This window comes from Colletotrichum scovillei (genome assembly GCF_011075155.1).
Source record: "Colletotrichum scovillei strain TJNH1 chromosome Unknown Contig00005, whole genome shotgun sequence".
In the NCBI taxonomy this organism is placed as follows: Eukaryota; Fungi; Ascomycota; class Sordariomycetes; order Glomerellales; family Glomerellaceae; genus Colletotrichum; species Colletotrichum scovillei.
In genome coordinates this window covers 2,143,808-2,160,772 of record NW_023336263.1, presented here as the reverse complement: position 1 = coordinate 2,160,772, position 16,965 = coordinate 2,143,808, and the positions used below count along the sequence as shown (strand labels likewise).

General features: G+C 53.7%; 4 protein-coding genes across 4 annotated transcripts; 3 read left to right on the top strand and 1 right to left on the bottom strand.

Annotated features, from left to right (window-relative positions):
- Positions 1 to 867: 867 nt before the first annotated feature.
- On the top strand, positions 868 to 1,962 carry HER10_EVM0013171 (uncharacterized protein). Its single transcript, XM_035482535.1, has one exon. It carries the CDS (start codon positions 998 to 1,000, stop codon positions 1,931 to 1,933), a length of 936 nt encoding a protein of 311 aa, XP_035334523.1. The 5' UTR covers positions 868 to 997; the 3' UTR covers positions 1,934 to 1,962.
- Positions 1,963 to 7,862: 5,900 nt separating this feature from the next.
- Positions 7,863 to 12,816, top strand: HER10_EVM0003681 (fungal specific transcription factor domain-containing protein). The gene is made up of 2 exons (XM_035473346.1): positions 7,863 to 10,176; positions 10,473 to 12,816. Exons 1-2 carry the CDS (start codon positions 9,833 to 9,835, stop codon positions 12,319 to 12,321), a joined length of 2,193 nt encoding a protein of 730 aa, XP_035333867.1. The 5' UTR covers positions 7,863 to 9,832; the 3' UTR covers positions 12,322 to 12,816.
- Positions 12,817 to 13,641: 825 nt separating this feature from the next.
- Positions 13,642 to 15,076, top strand: HER10_EVM0010045 (uncharacterized protein). Its single transcript, XM_035479515.1, has one exon. The coding sequence runs from the start codon at positions 13,817 to 13,819 to the stop codon at positions 14,978 to 14,980; it is 1,164 nt and encodes a 387-aa protein (XP_035334309.1). The 5' UTR covers positions 13,642 to 13,816; the 3' UTR covers positions 14,981 to 15,076.
- A 547-nt stretch (positions 15,077 to 15,623) lies between these two features.
- Positions 15,624 to 16,586, bottom strand: HER10_EVM0001704 (ubiquitin-conjugating enzyme; the record flags this gene model as incomplete). Its single annotated transcript, XM_035471444.1, has 6 exons — positions 15,624 to 15,689; positions 15,763 to 15,893; positions 15,953 to 16,134; positions 16,231 to 16,345; positions 16,393 to 16,434; positions 16,550 to 16,586. The coding sequence occupies 6 exons, from the start codon at positions 16,584 to 16,586 to the stop codon at positions 15,624 to 15,626; spliced, it is 573 nt and encodes a 190-aa protein (XP_035333741.1).
- Positions 16,587 to 16,965: the final 379 nt, after the last annotated feature.

Here is a 16,965-nt window from a genome sequence, read left to right as displayed (position 1 = left end):
GAAGATATGGCAGCTACGAATCTACACATAATTTCCTGCGAAAAGACATTTCATCAGTGGGTCGATTGTCAAGCGACTTGCCCAGGTAGTTGAAGTATGGACAGCCAAGATCATTATATATTCAAGAGGCGCTTTAGGACTTTCAGATTGACAACAGTGGCAAGCCTCCCATACACAGTTCTCCGAAGCTTGCTGGAAGTTACCTATTCTAGTCGCAAGCAGGTGACTCTGGCCTGAATTTGAGTATAGGACTATCATATATATATATTTGCATGTATGCGCCTATGGCGTTGGACGGTGCTTCGCCCACCGTTCATGTCGAATGCTACGCCGCATTAGGTTTTCAACAGGTTCAGTCCTTCTTTCTCGTGGAGGTGATTCAAATCTTGCCGGGACTTCGCTTTTTGTTCTCTTTATCCTAGGTACGCGGGCATGTAGAAAAGCTCACCGTTTGCAAATACCTCCGTATGGAAAGCCGTGACTTTGCAAAGCTTCACCTCAGACGGCTTTTCGGATCTGGAAGCATACTTGACTTATCACTGAACACAAGGAGAAAACCCCGGGGAATAGACTTATCCTCCATCATCATCATTCCCAGCTAATGAAGGTCGAAGCGAAGGGGGGAATACAGTACGCTTCAACTAACAGAAACATACCATGTGAGCTCTCATGCTCCTCGACTCTCAAAACTCGTGACAAGAACTCGCATGTATCGCAGAGAGCCTTCAAAGAGTAAAGCGCACAGCTCAACAGACTGGAGGAGGTGAAAAGGCACGCATTCAAGTCAGGAGAGCCATTTAGCCAGACAGTACAAGTCGAGGGTAGGCAATCGTTTCAAGCTTTCCCCAGGTTTAACCCGGCCTCATATCTCACGTTACCCTTGATCGCTGTATATTGGAATTTCAAGAATAATGAGCCAGTATATCTAGAGGAACACGTCCTACCTTGCGTGCAACACTCGTAGCAACCTCATAGCACAGAGGCACAAACAAATCACATGACCGCAAACCAACCATCATCGCCACTCACTCCCAAATCTCACGCAACTACCTACCATACTACTCAACTTTCACCCACCTCACTCCAAGCTTATCATCGACTTACACCAACTCACCAAAGCCTCACACAACTCACACAACACCAACCAAAACTCATAAACCCACAAACCCAAACTTCATCGACGATGACGGTCCTCACGATCTGCCCCCCAACACCCTCCGAAACCCCTCAAATCGCCTCCATCCACATCTCATCAATGTCCTCCAACCCCTTACTTCCGCTGCAATTCCCCACGACCGCCTCCCTCGCCGACCTCCACGACCACCTCGCGAAAGACGCCCTGCATCACCTCCGTGATCACAACACGCCACGGATCCTCGTGGCGCGCGTCAGCTCCGACACCGACGAAATGGATGAGGCGGATGCCGATGCCGACGCCGACGCCGATGATGCTACCGGCACCGGGGGGAACGGCGGACGTGTCATTGCCTTTGTGAAATGGGACATCGTCCGACGTCGAGGTCAAGGTGGAAGTCGAAGCCATGTCATTGAAACACCCACCGCATCCGCCAGCGGCTCACGACGCTTAGAGCCGGGCAATATACTGCCAACAACGGCAGAGGCGGGTGCGGTGGATGACGGGAGTAAAGAACAACCTCCTCGGAACCAACAACACCACCAAAACTCCAAGGCGGAGGAAGCAGCGGCAGCAGAAGGAGAGGAGGAGGAGGACAACGAAGAAAGCGAAGACGAAGAAGAGTGGCCCGCTTCAGCGAACCGAGACTACCTCACCGCCTACGCGACCGCCGCATCAAAAGCACGTCGGGAAGCCATGGGCTCCCGGCCTTTTCTCCGTGAGTGCCCTACACCTTTCAAATATCTTGTTTATCACTACTCGTCCACTCTTGCCTTTCGGTCCTTTCTTTTTCTCTGACAATCTGATTGTTGTTATTTTGAAACCCCAATCCCTTTCGCCGCTCCATTCATGATTCAACTGCCATTTTTAGCCCAACATCTTCAACGCACTCCACCATCCCGGTATTTCCCATTACGTGAAAATTTCGGGAAATGTCGCGCGAGGGGGGTGCGGTCAACTCCTCATCCACCTACCTGTATCGGCAGTTTCTCCCCATCCCAGTTGCCTGTTCCCGGCTTTCCGCCGACTATGTTAGCTGCGCCGGTGCCGTATTTCCTTATCCGCAAACCTCACACTTCCTTGCTGGCGCTGTTTGAGTCGGCTCCGAGGTCGGTGTTTGCCCGGTGGGGGGTTTGGCCCGGTGGGGAAACGCATCAGACAGCGAAGACCCTCAAAGACTCGGAGTCTCTCTCCCCCCGGGGTTGCTCCTCCCCAAGAGACGCTGATCCCAGACAGTTCTCGGCGGGTTTCCTGCTCCCTCGGCATCGCATTTCGTCGAATTCCAGAATGTCATTTCGGTGACATCTCTCCACGGAACGGCGGGGCCAGCGCCGCAGCGGGAACCACAGTTTTCCCTTTCATTCCCATCGCGGTGTCCACGTTACACCTGTTACCCGTGTCCACTTTGCCAACGACGCTGGCGTTGAACGTTCAAAGCCCCAAACTTTCTAGTTGCTGACATCTCATGGGCGTTCTCTCCCCGCCGGCACCGGCCACCACCGACGGCGGCGGACCCGGGCCCGGCGGAGATGCCCGGCTCTTGTAGATTTGACGTTCTTGTGCACTGACTACCGCTTCCGAGGCCGCGGCGCGGGGAAAGCTTTGGTGCATGCCGCTACGGAGGCCGCCAGAGCTGAGGGGCTCCCGGTATTCCTCGAAAGCACGACGGACGCTGTGCCGTTCTATGAAACCTTGGGTTTCGTAACGATTGGGGGATTTCACATGAGTCTGCCAGGCGGGGCTCCGTCGACGGATAGAGTGACGATCTACGAGGAGATCCTCATGATTCTTGAGAATACGCAAGGCTCGTGCAAGACCAGTAAGTACGACTGGCTTTGTGTGCCTAAACCGCGATGATCTGACGAGTGCATTCGGTGCAAAGGACGGATAAATCCATGACAAACGTACAATGTCGAACCGTCATGCTTTGAGTTGTAGGAAAGACGGCCCAACATCCGTACCCAAGACTGTTTTCCATCGGTTCGAGATCGTCGGGCCGCGACCTTCTGACCTATAATGATCAGCAAGTATGTCATCACAGTTTGATGTCGGAAAGTGGAGGGCGGAGGGCGGAAAACCGTCAATCAACACCCAGAACCACACTCTCCTCTGCAGTGGCCGGGCGATACAGCTCTAGGCCATTCGAGGCAGAACAGAGTCGGTCAACTATGCCCAGCCTGCCTTCGTCGCATCACAGGAATCAATGACCAATCGAATTCCCAAGTTGAACTAGACGCATGCTGTCTCGAATGTTGCGGTTGACCGGTTTGGTTCGGCTTTGGTGCTTTTCGGGAGAGCGGTGAAACTCGTTCAGTTTGCCGCCGTTGCCTCGCCCGACGCTTGCGAACATCTAGGCGTGACATCCTCTTTCAATCGGTCGATCCAGCATGTTTGTTTCTAAAAGACTGTGTATGAGAACCTGTAGACTTCTACATAGTGACAGAACTACCGCAACTTTGCGTTTTCGTCCCCGCGGGGTAATAGGACTTTTCGGCTCATAGCACGTGAAGAATGTGGAGTCTATGAATGCAGCAGGTCGTGAGGATCGCGGAGAAATCACGAGAATAAGGTACAGATATATCACAAACGCCGTTTCACATGCAATCGAGCCGTTGCGGACGTGGAGGTGTGTCACTGTTCCATCATGGCCTCGGACCGAAATACAGACTTCGGGTACATCTTCACCGGGCAAGGTTCGCCACTTGCATCAAATAGGTAGTTGTCGATTCAATTTATACCTGGTGGTCGGAGCCGACGGCCACCGGAAACGCTAGCGATAGAGCCGCCGGGCTGGCATCGTGAAACTAGCGGGATTAGGAACTCAATGACGTAAGTAGTAGCTGGGCGATTATATGAACCCCTGTTTGGTTCTTGGCTATGTTAGGTCAAGGGTGTGTGAGTGGTGCCTGTGTGCGTTCACGATGTCGCACAACACATGAAGTTTACCCCCCACGAGGGATGTGTCTCTCGGGAAGGTTTATGGCTTGCTGATTGTTGAGGCGAGGCGGTCGGAAGGCGTGACATGCAGGGATTCGTGGGGGTCTCCCGCAGGAGAAGGCGGGAAGAAGAGTCGATCAAGTTGTTGAGTTTCAAGGTCATTTGTCGAAGAACGTCAGAAGATGGTAGAGTCTTTGGGGGCCTTTTTTTCGGCAGGTGAGCCGACGTGGCATTTCGATATTTGACAAGGAGGGTATTGCGGTTAAAGGTGTCCTCTCAAGTAGCGAGTTGCTTGGAGGTGTCAGTTTGGCTGACTGCTGGCGGCGGCAAGATGACAGTGGAACGCATGCAATGGGTTGGGCCAAGATGATAGAAATTCGGTCGTGGTGGTGTGTGGGTTTTTCTCTGGCCCTGATTTCTCAAATGGTGGTTTCTTTCGTGCCGAGGGTGGGATAAAATCGACGTCCATTTGAGATTGGCATGGTTGGTATGATGAGCAGCCAAACAGGGACGATGATTCGCAGGAGACCAACTGCCCCGCAACCCCGCGTTACCAGGAATTGAGGCTGGTCCACGGTCCACCAGATCTGGACTTTGGCTTATTTGAAGAGTGGTGAGTTGTGAGGTCTTTGGTTGGAGTATCCAAGTTCTTCGATGCCGGTTGGAAATCGGGGCCGTGACATAACAGTAGAAGGCGCACTTCAGTTCAGGGACTGGCAAGGTCCCTTGCTCATCGGGCGCGACCGGAACAGGCGCGGATGGTCTTTCACATCGACTCCTCCTACCTAGCATGCCGGAGGGAGGAGACCGTCGTCTAGACCGGCGGCATGGAGATTGAAATCGATGGAGACAGTGACAAAGAGTCCCAACGGGGAAAGGGTGACATGACAGGGGCGGGATGGGTTGAAAGGACCCTGAAGCGCAACGGCGGAACGGCGGTGATTCGGGGCGGCACACGACAGCCCGTGATTTGTGTCATCGTTGGACGATCGATCCCTTGGCCGTGGGTTGAGTTGTAGGTAATAATTTGAATCCGTGTCATGACATGGGCTGGTCCGCTTGATGGCTGGCGTGGTGGCTTGACTTGATGGTTCCGAACAACGGCAGGCTAAAAATGACTTGGTGGTGAGTGGGAGAATAGAGTGGGAGGAGGTGAATCCGCTTCTTTGCCCGCTCAAACTTGATGATGGGCTGCATATCTTAGCAGCTTCCGGATTCTAGGATGAGGGATGATGCTGTTGATGGTGGTCCCCTGGTAGATGCTGCGTCGCAGGTTTATCCCTCTTCCAGATAGAGCAGCGGGTCTCCTGAGGTGTTGCTGGTTGTGCAGTTGCGTGCAGCCGGGCTGCATGCGACTCGACATCTGGCTGCGGTCAGCGCCGTGCAGGTATAGGGAGTACTGCGGTGCCGCATAGCTAGGTGGTGAATAGGCGTTGCTTGCGCGCGCGAGATGCTGGTTGAAGAGGAGGTTGAAGTTGGGACGATGGGCCAAAGAGACCTTGGTCGTCGAGTTCTGACTCGGCAATATTCGAGAATTACGTTATGGGTATTGCTGCGCTAGTCCCGAAACGGGCGGTACCGGACTTTCTATAAGGTAATGGGAGCCACTTCGCTAAAGGGGTGGGTCCCCACGTCTTCCTAGGGCACTTCACTCCAGTCTCCAGTTCTACCTCACGCAGGAAGGAATGTACGTCTGCGCTACAAGCGCCGGTCGAGGCAAGAAGCGGCGAGTGAGCTGCAGAATGGCAGTAGTCAATGGTGGGGCCCCATGTTCCGCCCGAGTACCGCCGACTCGGATCGTGCAGCAACCACCACCACCTTGGACTCCTTGGAGTTCCTTACCTTACCTTCCATACTTTACGGAGTGTTGGGAAGCATGTACCCTCCAACCCTGTACTGTAGGCACGGGTACGGAGTACGGAGTGACGGAGTTACACTATGGAGCTGAAGCTTGAGGAGACCCCAAAGGGCCCCAAAGGGCCCCAAAAGACAAGATGAAATATATGAGCCGTGATTTGCCCATTTGCCATTATGTATTTCTGTCTCGTAGCATCTTTCTAGAACGCCTGCCCCGGAATGGACAGAGATAAGGCGGCGCCCATCTCCCCTCCCAAATGTCTCGTGCTTTATCTTTCCGTCCCTCCATTGACACCATCACTTCCCTTCCCCCATGCCATTCCCAGCAACGACGACCCAGTCATCGTGCCAGACAGGGCCGAAGGGTCGACAAGTCGCACACTTTGCCATGTGCTTTTGTGGAGAATTCCCCTTCAAAGTTCCCATCCGGCCACCAAACTGTGACCATCACCAAAGTCACCATGACCAAAGTCTGTGAGTCGGAGAGTCCTCCATAACTATTCTCCATTGTCAACCTTTCTTCTTTCTACGCGGAATGCAACGAAAACGGTCCTGGCGGCCTTTTTAGCCTCGCGCCTTCAAGCACACTTCCCTGTTCCTATTCAAATCCCCGGTGGCCTCTACGGAGTACTGATGCTCCTGGTACGACACAACGCAATCGCTATCAAACGTTCAATATGTCACCTACCTTAGGCCTACTGCGTAGAAGCTAGACCTGCTCGGCTAACATGCCTTGACGTCTCCAAGTGCTTCACCGTACCCTGATCTCTTCTTTGAGCGATAGATCACTTGGTCACTTTCCTATTATTCACCCGACGTCTATTTCTCTTACCACACTTTCTTACCTTTTGCGCCCTCTTGTCTACCTTACTATCGAGCGCCGCATCGACGCGCGCCTCGTCGTTCGATTCCCGGCGAGCCGCAAGGTAATTCATTCCTCCGTAATTGGGCGGTTTCTGGCTTGGCTTTGTTCAACAACCGATCCGACACTTACACCCCCCGCGTAGCCTGGGCGTGGATGTTCGAAAAGCACAGCCCCGGGCCTATCTACCCTGTTCTCTTTATGTTTTTCCCTTTTGCCCTGTTTTCTTGACTTTGGTTCGTTAGCCGGTAGTTCCCCATGTCATTTGTCACTGACACGGACAAAGTCTCTCGCTCTCTCTCTCCTGCTCGTCTCATTGAGACTTTTCTTTTATGCCAAGCCATGCCTATGCCTGTCTCCTCAGGTATTGCATTTGCAGCTGCCGCTTTGCACATCTTTTCGTGTCGGTGAGGGCAAGGCAGGCACCAGGCTGCAGAAGAAGACTGCACTGCGGTGCGGTAAGAGAGTTAGAGGCAAAAGGGACGCCAGGAGGGTGTCCGTCCCATTCCATCCCATGCCATGCCGTCCCGTCCCATCTCAGTCGACATGTCCTTGCCCATGCGCTCGTCTCCATCTTGATCCCCATACTCCATCAAACCAAGGTTTGGACCATTCTTTCTCGATGTCTTTTTCGGCCGCTTGGTCCGTCAGTCGGACCATTGAGACCAACGCCCGCCGGCCAGTCAGATACTGCCGCGCCTCCTCTTCCAATACACCCTCCTGCTTCTTCCTCCACCGACGCGAGACGTGCCATTCATAGTGAAGGGGTAGAGTAAGAGACTTTGGCCGGGCCTGCCTGACATCTTTGCAGTAGGCCGCCGGCGGTCAGGAACTTTGACCCTTCCTGGTTGGAGCCCCATCCAATCCTGACTGTGCTCTTCTCACGGCAGATCCTGTGTCAAGCGTCGTTCTGTTTTAGTATGTCTCTGTCTGTCTGTCCTTGCGGGTTTAGAGGAACCGCAACACTGTCGATCAAATATTGATCGAAAAAAGTGAACCACTGTACGAGGGGCAGCGGCAGTGTAAAAAAAGAACAGCAAAAAGGAAGAAAAAAAACCTTCACCCGGCATTTGAACTCCCCTGGGCGTGTCAGTGTTTGGGTACCATATCTCTCTCACCTACATTCTGTTATTCATTTTTTACGTGGTTGGGCTGATAATAAGGTAGAGTGAGTATTCGTAAAGGTGGGAGGAGAAAGAGAGAAGGAGAAGGAGCTTGCACATCCCATCTTGTCAGGTTCCTCCTTCTTACTGTGGTTTTTCTCTCTCTCCCCTTGCGCATCCATCCATCCATCCTTACCTTACCTTACCTTTCTTTACCTTACGGAGCAGTGGACTGGAACTGGAGTAGGTGTGCTCTTTACCTTAACCACCTTGGCTTTTTCTTTTCCTTCTCTCACTTACTCTCTCTTCCCTCTCTCTTCTTTTCCCTCTTCCTACTCTCTCCCTCCCTTCCTCTCCTGTTCTATCCTCATCCTCCTCCTCATCTGCTCACCCCATCCATCCATCGTTCTCGCCACCCAATCCCCATAAAATTTAATTATTTCTCCGTCTCCAACAAAAACGGCCAAATCCCAAACTGGACGCTCTCCAAGGAACCCAGGGATAAGAACGAATATCCAAGACCAAGGACGTCCTGGTGCACCGGCACATCCATTAATGGATACTTGAAGCGCCATTAGAGACATTGGACATTGCTCTCTTACATATACTTTTCTCCTCCGCCTCTGGGACCCAATGTCACTGATAAGCAAGGCTTATCTCATCCTTGCCGCCATCGTCACTTGAGAGTCCACCGATATCGATCCATCAAAACCCCCATTCATCCAATCCATCCAATCCCAAGTTTGGATTACTTCCCAGTCCCGGGCCCCAAATCCGGCCCTGCATCCGCACCGCACCCCCCCAAAAAAGTACAACCACCATTACATTTCCATCACCAAAAACGGGCGCAAATCATTCCGCCTTGGCCACTCCTGTCCTGCGGCGCACACTACCTTATCTTTGCCTTTCCCCAAAGAAACTCGAAGCCGCGACCGCACCGCGCCCCCTCGGACTTTCTACATCCCACCCCAGATCTTGACGAGGAACCACACAAACTCAACACATACCTACCTTGGACAAGTACCTCTTCTCGAGTCTCTGGACCTTGGAACGCCTACCTTTTCCAGAGTATCCCGTTCCTAATTCCCGTCGTCGCCTTATCTTGTACCCCCTCGCACGCACGCGACACAACGCGCCTCACTACTCGGACGGATACCTATCAGCCTCTTGCTAGGTAGCTCTTGGGAACACAATCTTCTCGTGTCTTTGTTCCACTGGGCCCCGTTCATCTCACGCCAAACCTCGCAATCGCTACCGGCCGTTGTCCGTCTGCTGGCGTACCTGATCATCTTTGCCCGCTGCCGCCTCCCAGGTTTCCAACAAGCCCGTCTTATCTCAACCGGCCTCGGCGCACCGTAGCGTTATCAGTCCAGTCCCTGTGGTGGCCCGTCTGCTGTTTCGTGTTACAACACAGGCTCACCCATAGGAATTCATCAAGATCGAATTACCGCTCGCCAGCCAATCTCATTTGGCGGATCCTGCATTGGTGCTACGCACACAATTCTCAAATCTCACGTCAACTCGACCACAGATATTCTTATTCCTCTGCCGTCGATCTCGAGTGGCGGCCCAGACCTAGGACCAGCACCAGGATCAAGCCAACGAGCAACATTGCATCACTTGCTTCGCATCCCATCCCATCTGCTGCACGTCGTGGGGCTCCTTTGAACCAGCTTCCTTCCCCGGGAGTGTGCCAGCCTCTCCCGTCTGCTTCCTTGGCCTTTGGCGAAGCCTATCGTCCTATCACCGTTGTCATATCTCCGGTCAACCCTAGGGAGTAAATTCACGCCCGCTTCATTCCCCCAATCTCCAGACAAGGGCCCCGGGACCTCGACTTGACGAACCGGGTCCGTCCGCTCGTCTGCTTCCCCTGCGTCGGCCCAGCCCTGCCTGTATATACATAGCATTGTCTCTACTGCCGCGCATTACCTATCCATCATGTCCAACCCAAGTGCCGTCACCAGGACGGCTCCCATCGCCATTGCACCAAAACCTCCCCGCCGCCAAAACTCTTATCTGCAAGAGGCATTCACGAACCTCGAACTTTTCCGCGGCGGCAGCATGCCTGGACGGGAAATCGCAGAGTCGGTTGGCTCATATACCACACGTTCACTCAGCCCATGTGAATCCTGCCAACGATCCAGGGTCAAGTGTATCGTGAGCGAAGACGAAGATAGCTGCATACCTTGCCAGGCTAGCGGATCCGATTGTTCCTTGCTCAACAGCCCCCAGCCAAGGAAACGCAAGTTGAACGGTGACTTTGACGACAGTGGTAAAAGAAGGTCAGTCTGCTCAATTTTCCCCTCTTCTCATGCTTTCATTCTCACTCCCCTCTCCTACCAATACTCACTCTCACATTACTACTACTCCCCGCCTATTCCCCCCTCCTCCCTCCTTAACCACCACATTGGCGAGTCCGTCCCCCTACTGCTCCCTCCCCGCCAGCCTGGCTCGCCTCCGCTTGAGCTTGCATTTTGCGCCCGTTTGATGTTTCTTGGGCAGCCATGGGGGCACGCCGCGGTCAGGGGGGCACGTCTGATAACGAACCTTAATCTCTGACACGTGATTGGTCTATTAGTTCACCAGCTAGAGCCGATATCAGAAGGCGAAGGCAACATCAACCCAGCCTCTCCAGCACCACAGGAAGCAGCTCTTTTCTTGAAGACATGGCGAATGTCGGAGGCCCGACTCTGCTCAAGCGGACGCTGGGTCTCCAAAATGATCGCTACAGCCAGTACATAGGCCCGACGACCGACTTCGAGCCTTCTCTCATCAACCTCTCACCATTCAACCCTCAGGATGAGAGTCTACTGGCGCGCGGCACTCTGCGCAAGGTCAGTGACGATGACACGTTCCTACTACTACCAGATTCCAACACCCCCGGCCACGAGCACATCCTCGAGGATATCGAAGAGATTGAGGGTCTCGTGCGGCCATATGGCCGCAAGCTAGTAGATTTGTACTTCCGCATCGTCCACCCCGCCTTCCCGATTATTCAGAAGACCGTCTTCCTGGAAAAGTACGAGCGCAGCTACCGCGAATTTTCGCCTTGTCTACTAGCTGCTGTTTACCTGTTTGCCATCAACTGGTGGGAGCACGATGAAGAGCTCGCGCAAGTCCCTCGACCCAACATTCCCAACCTCGAGCGGATGATCCGGACAACCCTTGCCGACGCAATTTATCGTCCGAAACTGTCCACCATCCAGGCTGGTCTCCTTCTCTCCCAGCGACCCGAAGGCGATCAGTGGGCTCCGACTGCTCAGCTCGTCGCCACCGCCCAGGAACTTGGCCTTCACCTCGACTGTACGCACTGGAAGATCCCACCTTGGGAGAAGGGATTGCGGAAACGCCTCGCCTGGGCTTTGTACATGCAGGACAAATGGGGTTCGCTCGTTCATGGGCGACCCTCGCACATTTTCTCGACCAACTGGGGGGTTCAACCGCTTACGGATCATGACTTTCCCGATGTCGAGTGGGACGAGAAGGACGTGGAGGAGAAGCTGGATATCGAGCGCGGTCGTACATTGTTTGGTCAAATGGTACAATTGTCGCAGATTCTTGCCGAGATTCTCGATACCTTCTACTCATTGCAGGCCATGCAAAACGTCACCAACGCCGGTGGGCAAGGCACGCATCTGGTTTTGGGCATGGCAAAGCCCATACAACTGAAGCTCAAGGAATGGTATGCCAGTTTGCCCGCAGCCATTCGTATGGACAGCACGTATTCGTCAATCTCTGCCCCGCCGGGTCGTTTGTCAAGCATCGGATACCTCCACCTTGCCTACTTCGCCGCCGAAATCACACTACATCGCCGTATCATTCGTTCGCTCGAAGCCACCGGATCGGCTGTCGATTCCTATGTTCAGCACATCTGCCGAAGCGCGGCCAAGGCTCGTCTTATTTCCGCAATGGACTTTGTCAACCGTTTGAACACCTCGCACCTTCGCTCCTTCTGGTACTTTGCGTCCAAGACCAACTTCGCCCTCATCGGCACATTTGGTTCTCTTCTGTGGGCGACATCCCCAGGACGAGAGGAAGCCGATTGGTACCGTAGGCGCTTGGGCGAATACCGCTGGACGTTATCCGTGAGCTCGAAGCCTGGCGAAGGCAAAGGTCTCACCATGTTTGCCATGACGATGCTCGATATTTCGACCGGCCTGCTCAAGAAACTTCCTGAGAAGCCCTCAATGAGCCGCAGCGGAAGTGTGGTGGATATCGGACTTGGAAGCATTAGCAGCAGCTTTGCTAACAATGGCTTGCTTTCTCTTGGGCAGAGCGCGCCAGCAACCATGAGTCTTGGAGGATTTAGCGGACTGCCCAGCGCCGACGTGAGCAACGCACAGAGCCCCCTCAGTGTGGACAGCAGCGATGACGAGATGTACGAGACATTCGCCCCAACGTCGGGTATGGCAGGCTTGGCCGAATGAAGAGCGTTGAGTGCAGCGGCGATGAATGGATCATCGCTAAAGCTGTGAAGGGGAGAATAATGACAACACGAAGAGACGAAGACTCGCTCAAGCGGGAGATGCCCTCCAAGAGAACGGAGCTTTTCTTTTGAAGGATTTTGGGATTGCATCATGATCTGCAGGATACCACTGGTTGATGGGCGGCGGGCCTCGCAAAGGCTGTGTCAGAGAGTTGGGAAGAGAGCGATGCCCGCCGTCCACGACCTCATATTGATGATATTTCGGACTTTTTTTGCTTTTTGGTCGGGATCGATGATGCGAGAAGGAAAACCCAACGCGTTTCACTCGGTGTCGGCGCAAAACTCTCGGGAGGGATATATACCATCCGTTATCTTTGAGCGGGACGAAAGTCGTAGCATCGGTTTTTGGAGGTTGAGCGATCCATACCTTGCCTTACATATTAGCATAGATTGCAGAGCTTTTTTGATGAGATTATATATACCTTGATGTCTTGCGATGGTCTTAGCCTACGCCCCTTGAGTGCTTGCGTATCGTGTTACGGTACCTTGATGTCTCGCCTAGTCGGTTAGGCTAAGAGATGGTCAATTTAACCTGTTTAGTGACATTTGGTAACGCCTGTTGAAGACAGATGGAGATGAAATGGCACGAGCCGCATTCATCAGGCCGCTGAGAGAAAGCATGGGATTCCATGAGCCTCAAACGGCGGAACCAGCACACTCAAGTATCCAGACACGCACTCGACCGAAATCACGCAATCGATGGTGACATGGTAGCCATCAGCCTCGCCTTAACGACTGGCAACGAAAAGTCACACATCTCACGTCGTCAGCATTCAATTATCAGTACCTGAGTTTGGGATCGGTAACTATCGGCCTAAGGCAAGATTTCGAAACAAGAAAGAGGCCAATATCGCGGTTTGCAGCCTGCGTGGTTCTGACCCTCAAATCACGACTATAATGACCACTTTGAGTGTGAGGTGCAGCTGGCAGTGCGTGATGATGCGGGTGATGCTACTTGAGACGGCTAACCGGCACACGTAGGTCCATTTTGTACATTTGTCAACAGAAACGAGTTCACAAACTACCGGTAGAGAATTTGAGAACATATAGCATAGATCTCGACGTAAAAGTCAAAGTGAGGCCAACGATGGCATTTTGTAAAGGTACTATGGAATTCCTGGGTAGGCCTCATTACATAATCCCGCTGCTCCCCCAGTGCCCCACTACAACCGGCGCCAAATGTCCAAGGTAGCGGCGCAACAAGAACCCCCACCATCTCCGAAATCCCACCTTTCCATTCCTACCAATCTGGGGCAACTATCCCGTCCCGCCGGAACCCATCTCCGCCGCGACTTTTCAAAAAACCACCCCCGCGGGGCCGTCTACGAGCACGATTTCGGCATCGATCACAACCAACCCACGACCAGCCAAACCTCCCACAAACCTCTCCCTCCCTCCGAACTCCTATCGCAAAACCCCCCTCAACCTCGCCCAACATGCAAGGCTTCAACATGGGACGCTACGTCCCGCCCGAACACGAAGGCACGACAACAGGCAACGCCCTCGCCCGCAAACACCCCCTCGGCGCCCGCGCCTCCAAACCGGGCATCCTCGTCGTCCGCTTCGAGATGCCCTTTGCCATCTGGTGCGCCACCTGCCCGAAACCCACCATCATCGGCCAGGGCGTCCGCTTCAACGCCGAGAAGAAGCGCATCGGGTCCTACTTCTCGACGGCGATATGGCAGTTCCGCATGAAGCACGCCGACTGCGGCGGCTGGATCGAGATCCACACGGACCCCAAGAACACGGCCTACGTCGTCGTCTCGGGCGCCAAGAAGCGCGACACGGGCGAGGAAGGGAGGGTTCCGGCCGAGGGGGAGATGGCCATCCTCACGGAAGAAGAACGCGAGAAGCTCCGCAGCAACGCCTTCGCCTCCCTGGAGAAGACGATTGAGGACCGGCAACACCTCGCGCAGGCGACGGAGCGCATCGACGAGTTGCAGGACGCTGCGAAACGGGACTGGGACGATCCGTACACGCGCAACAAGGCGCTTCGCGCGACGTTCCGCGCGGGACGGCACCAGCGCGAGAAGGAGGCCGCCGTGGGCGAGGCGCTGAAGGATAAGATGAGTTTGGGGATCGAGCTCGTGCCTGCGACGGAGGAGGATGCGCGGCGGGCGAGGTTGGTTGAGTTTGGGGGTGTTGGGGACGGGGTTGACGAGGCGGGGCTGAAGGCTTTTGCGAAGCCGCTTTTTGCGCCGCCTTCTTCTTCTTCTTCTTCTACTACTTCTTCCGCTGCGGCTTCTACTTCGGCTAGGGACTGCAAGTCTACAAAGACGACGGCTGGTAAGGCGGCGCTGCTGCCCAAGGGAACACCCAAAGCCGAAGTCCTCGCTTCCAAGAGGAGGGAGACCATCGTCTCCGAAATTGTCGGGAACACGCGCATGGCGAGGGATCCGTTCCTGGTCGAGACCAAGGGGGCGACGGAGAGGTCTTCGGCGCCGAGGATCCCGGGGCTGAAGAGGAAGCGTGATGAGGGTGGTGGTGATGGTGCTGGTGTTGGTGCGCAGCAGAAACAGGAGTTGTCAAAGACCACTGAGCCCGAGCAGGACACACCATCGTCAAAGTCGCTTGTGGCGTACGACTCTGATTCGGATTGAGAAGGAATTCCTCTACACTTTGAATTCGCAAGGAGCGTTGCATGGGTTGTTTGTACGGCGTTTAGCGGATATGATTTAGAGCAGAGATACCCCAGGAATTTCCCAAGGCGTTGGTGTTGTGTATCTACAGACGCTTTTTCTCGTTTACGTAGACCAAGTCGAGGGTGCGTTCTCGAGTGACGAATACTAAAATATGATGATTCAATAACCCGCCCTACGCCATCACTCGCCATATCCCAGACCCAGTTTGGCATATGCTCTTAAGGATGCGCCCTTACATCGTACTCAGGACACATCCATAACACGCCACATGGATTCACGGAGGGCAGTTGTTGCTGTTTGCATGACTGTTACTGACTAACTGATAGCTTCTAGAGCCACTGGTCCGAGTTGATCGAACAAATTGGAATCCAATCTGGGGTGGTATGTATGCTGTGCACGCCCACGTCGTCCCCATCGGCCTTTAATAGCACTCCTCTTGAGCAATGGTCATCATCATAATCAAGCCCCCATCCTATCCGCGATTGTCTCATGTGAAAACTCCAAAGCTGATTCCCATAAAAATGCCCTTGCCTAGTCCCTAAAACACAAAGATGGAAGAATCCCGGCCTCGATGCTGGTCGCTGTTGAGGGTGAGTGCCACTCAGCAGGACCACGTTGAGTAGGGTTCAAGAATGCCAAGTCCAATCACAACCCGGGGGATATAAGTCTCCTGCGACGCCATTTCCATGAATGCTCTCTCTAGCCGTGTTTCCCTCAAAGTTCCCGACTGCGCTTCATACGTCATCGAGGCGGCCGGCGGGTTCCTCGTCATCGTCGCCGAAACTGCCAACGGATGACATGTCGTCATCATCTTCGCTCTCGGCGCCGGCTTCGTCGGCGGCATCTTTGCTTGCGTACTTTTGGACATACTCTGAGCCCTTGTTAGCAATATATCTTGACCCCTTTCTGCCTTCTATTGCGTCTACGCACCCTTGACCTTGGCGTCGTAGCTCTTGGGTTCTCTTATCATCAGAGCAGCCGCCTCGCCGTTCAGGGGGTCCGTCGGGTTCGGGTATCGGAGAAGTTGAGGCAAGAAGACCTCGAAGATGTTGATCATGTCGAACATGGGCGACCAAGTCTGGTTGATGACATCCAGGCAGACGGAGCCCGACCTATGCATTTCCCTGGATCAGCTCCTTGCTCTGTTTTGTTCCCTCTCAAACCACTCGTTCGTTCATATGCATCTCGGTCGAATGTTGTCTACTCACAGCTCGTCGATATTGGGGTGGAAAATGCGATTCACGAATCCGATACTCGGTGACTTATAAGGGTACTGGTCAGGAAGCTCGACATGGACCTTCCAGACGCCGCCTTCGAATGGAGCTGCAGAGAATCAGCATAATTAACTGATGCATAGGTATTGATTGGGCTTACTCTCGGTAGGGCCCTTAAATCTAACGTAAAACTCTTGCCTGGGTGGGTGGTGTTAGGATCGGAGGATGTCGTCGAATGGGTCTAAGTCTTACACTGCATGGGGTGTTAGTCGCAACAGCTCTAAATATGGGCTGGGAGCAGGGGGTAACGTACTGTTGTCGTTCACCAGAGTAACCTCATAGTCACTCATCAACCTACAAAGGTCAGTATATCAAGCAGGAGGTGGTCGGTCGGCAAATCGCACATCCTGCGTCAGGTTAGCGAGCTTTCAAAGGTATGGTGTGACTCGGGGCGAGGTTACTTCATGACCTAAACAAAAGACAAAGGCGTGAGCTTGCTGCACCATTATCATACAAAGACTCCAGTAGAATCGTAGACTTACATCAGTCTCGATTCTTCTGCGTGGGCTGCTCATCTTGTCGGTTGCGCGCGGGGTGTTCGGACGACTATTCGATTGGGGTAGAGTTGTTGTAAGCCGAGTGCGGGGGAGGATGGATTGATATTGGTGTGGAAGTTCCCCTATATATGAGGTCTCGCCGCGGGGTCTTGAGAGACGGTGTCCTATACGT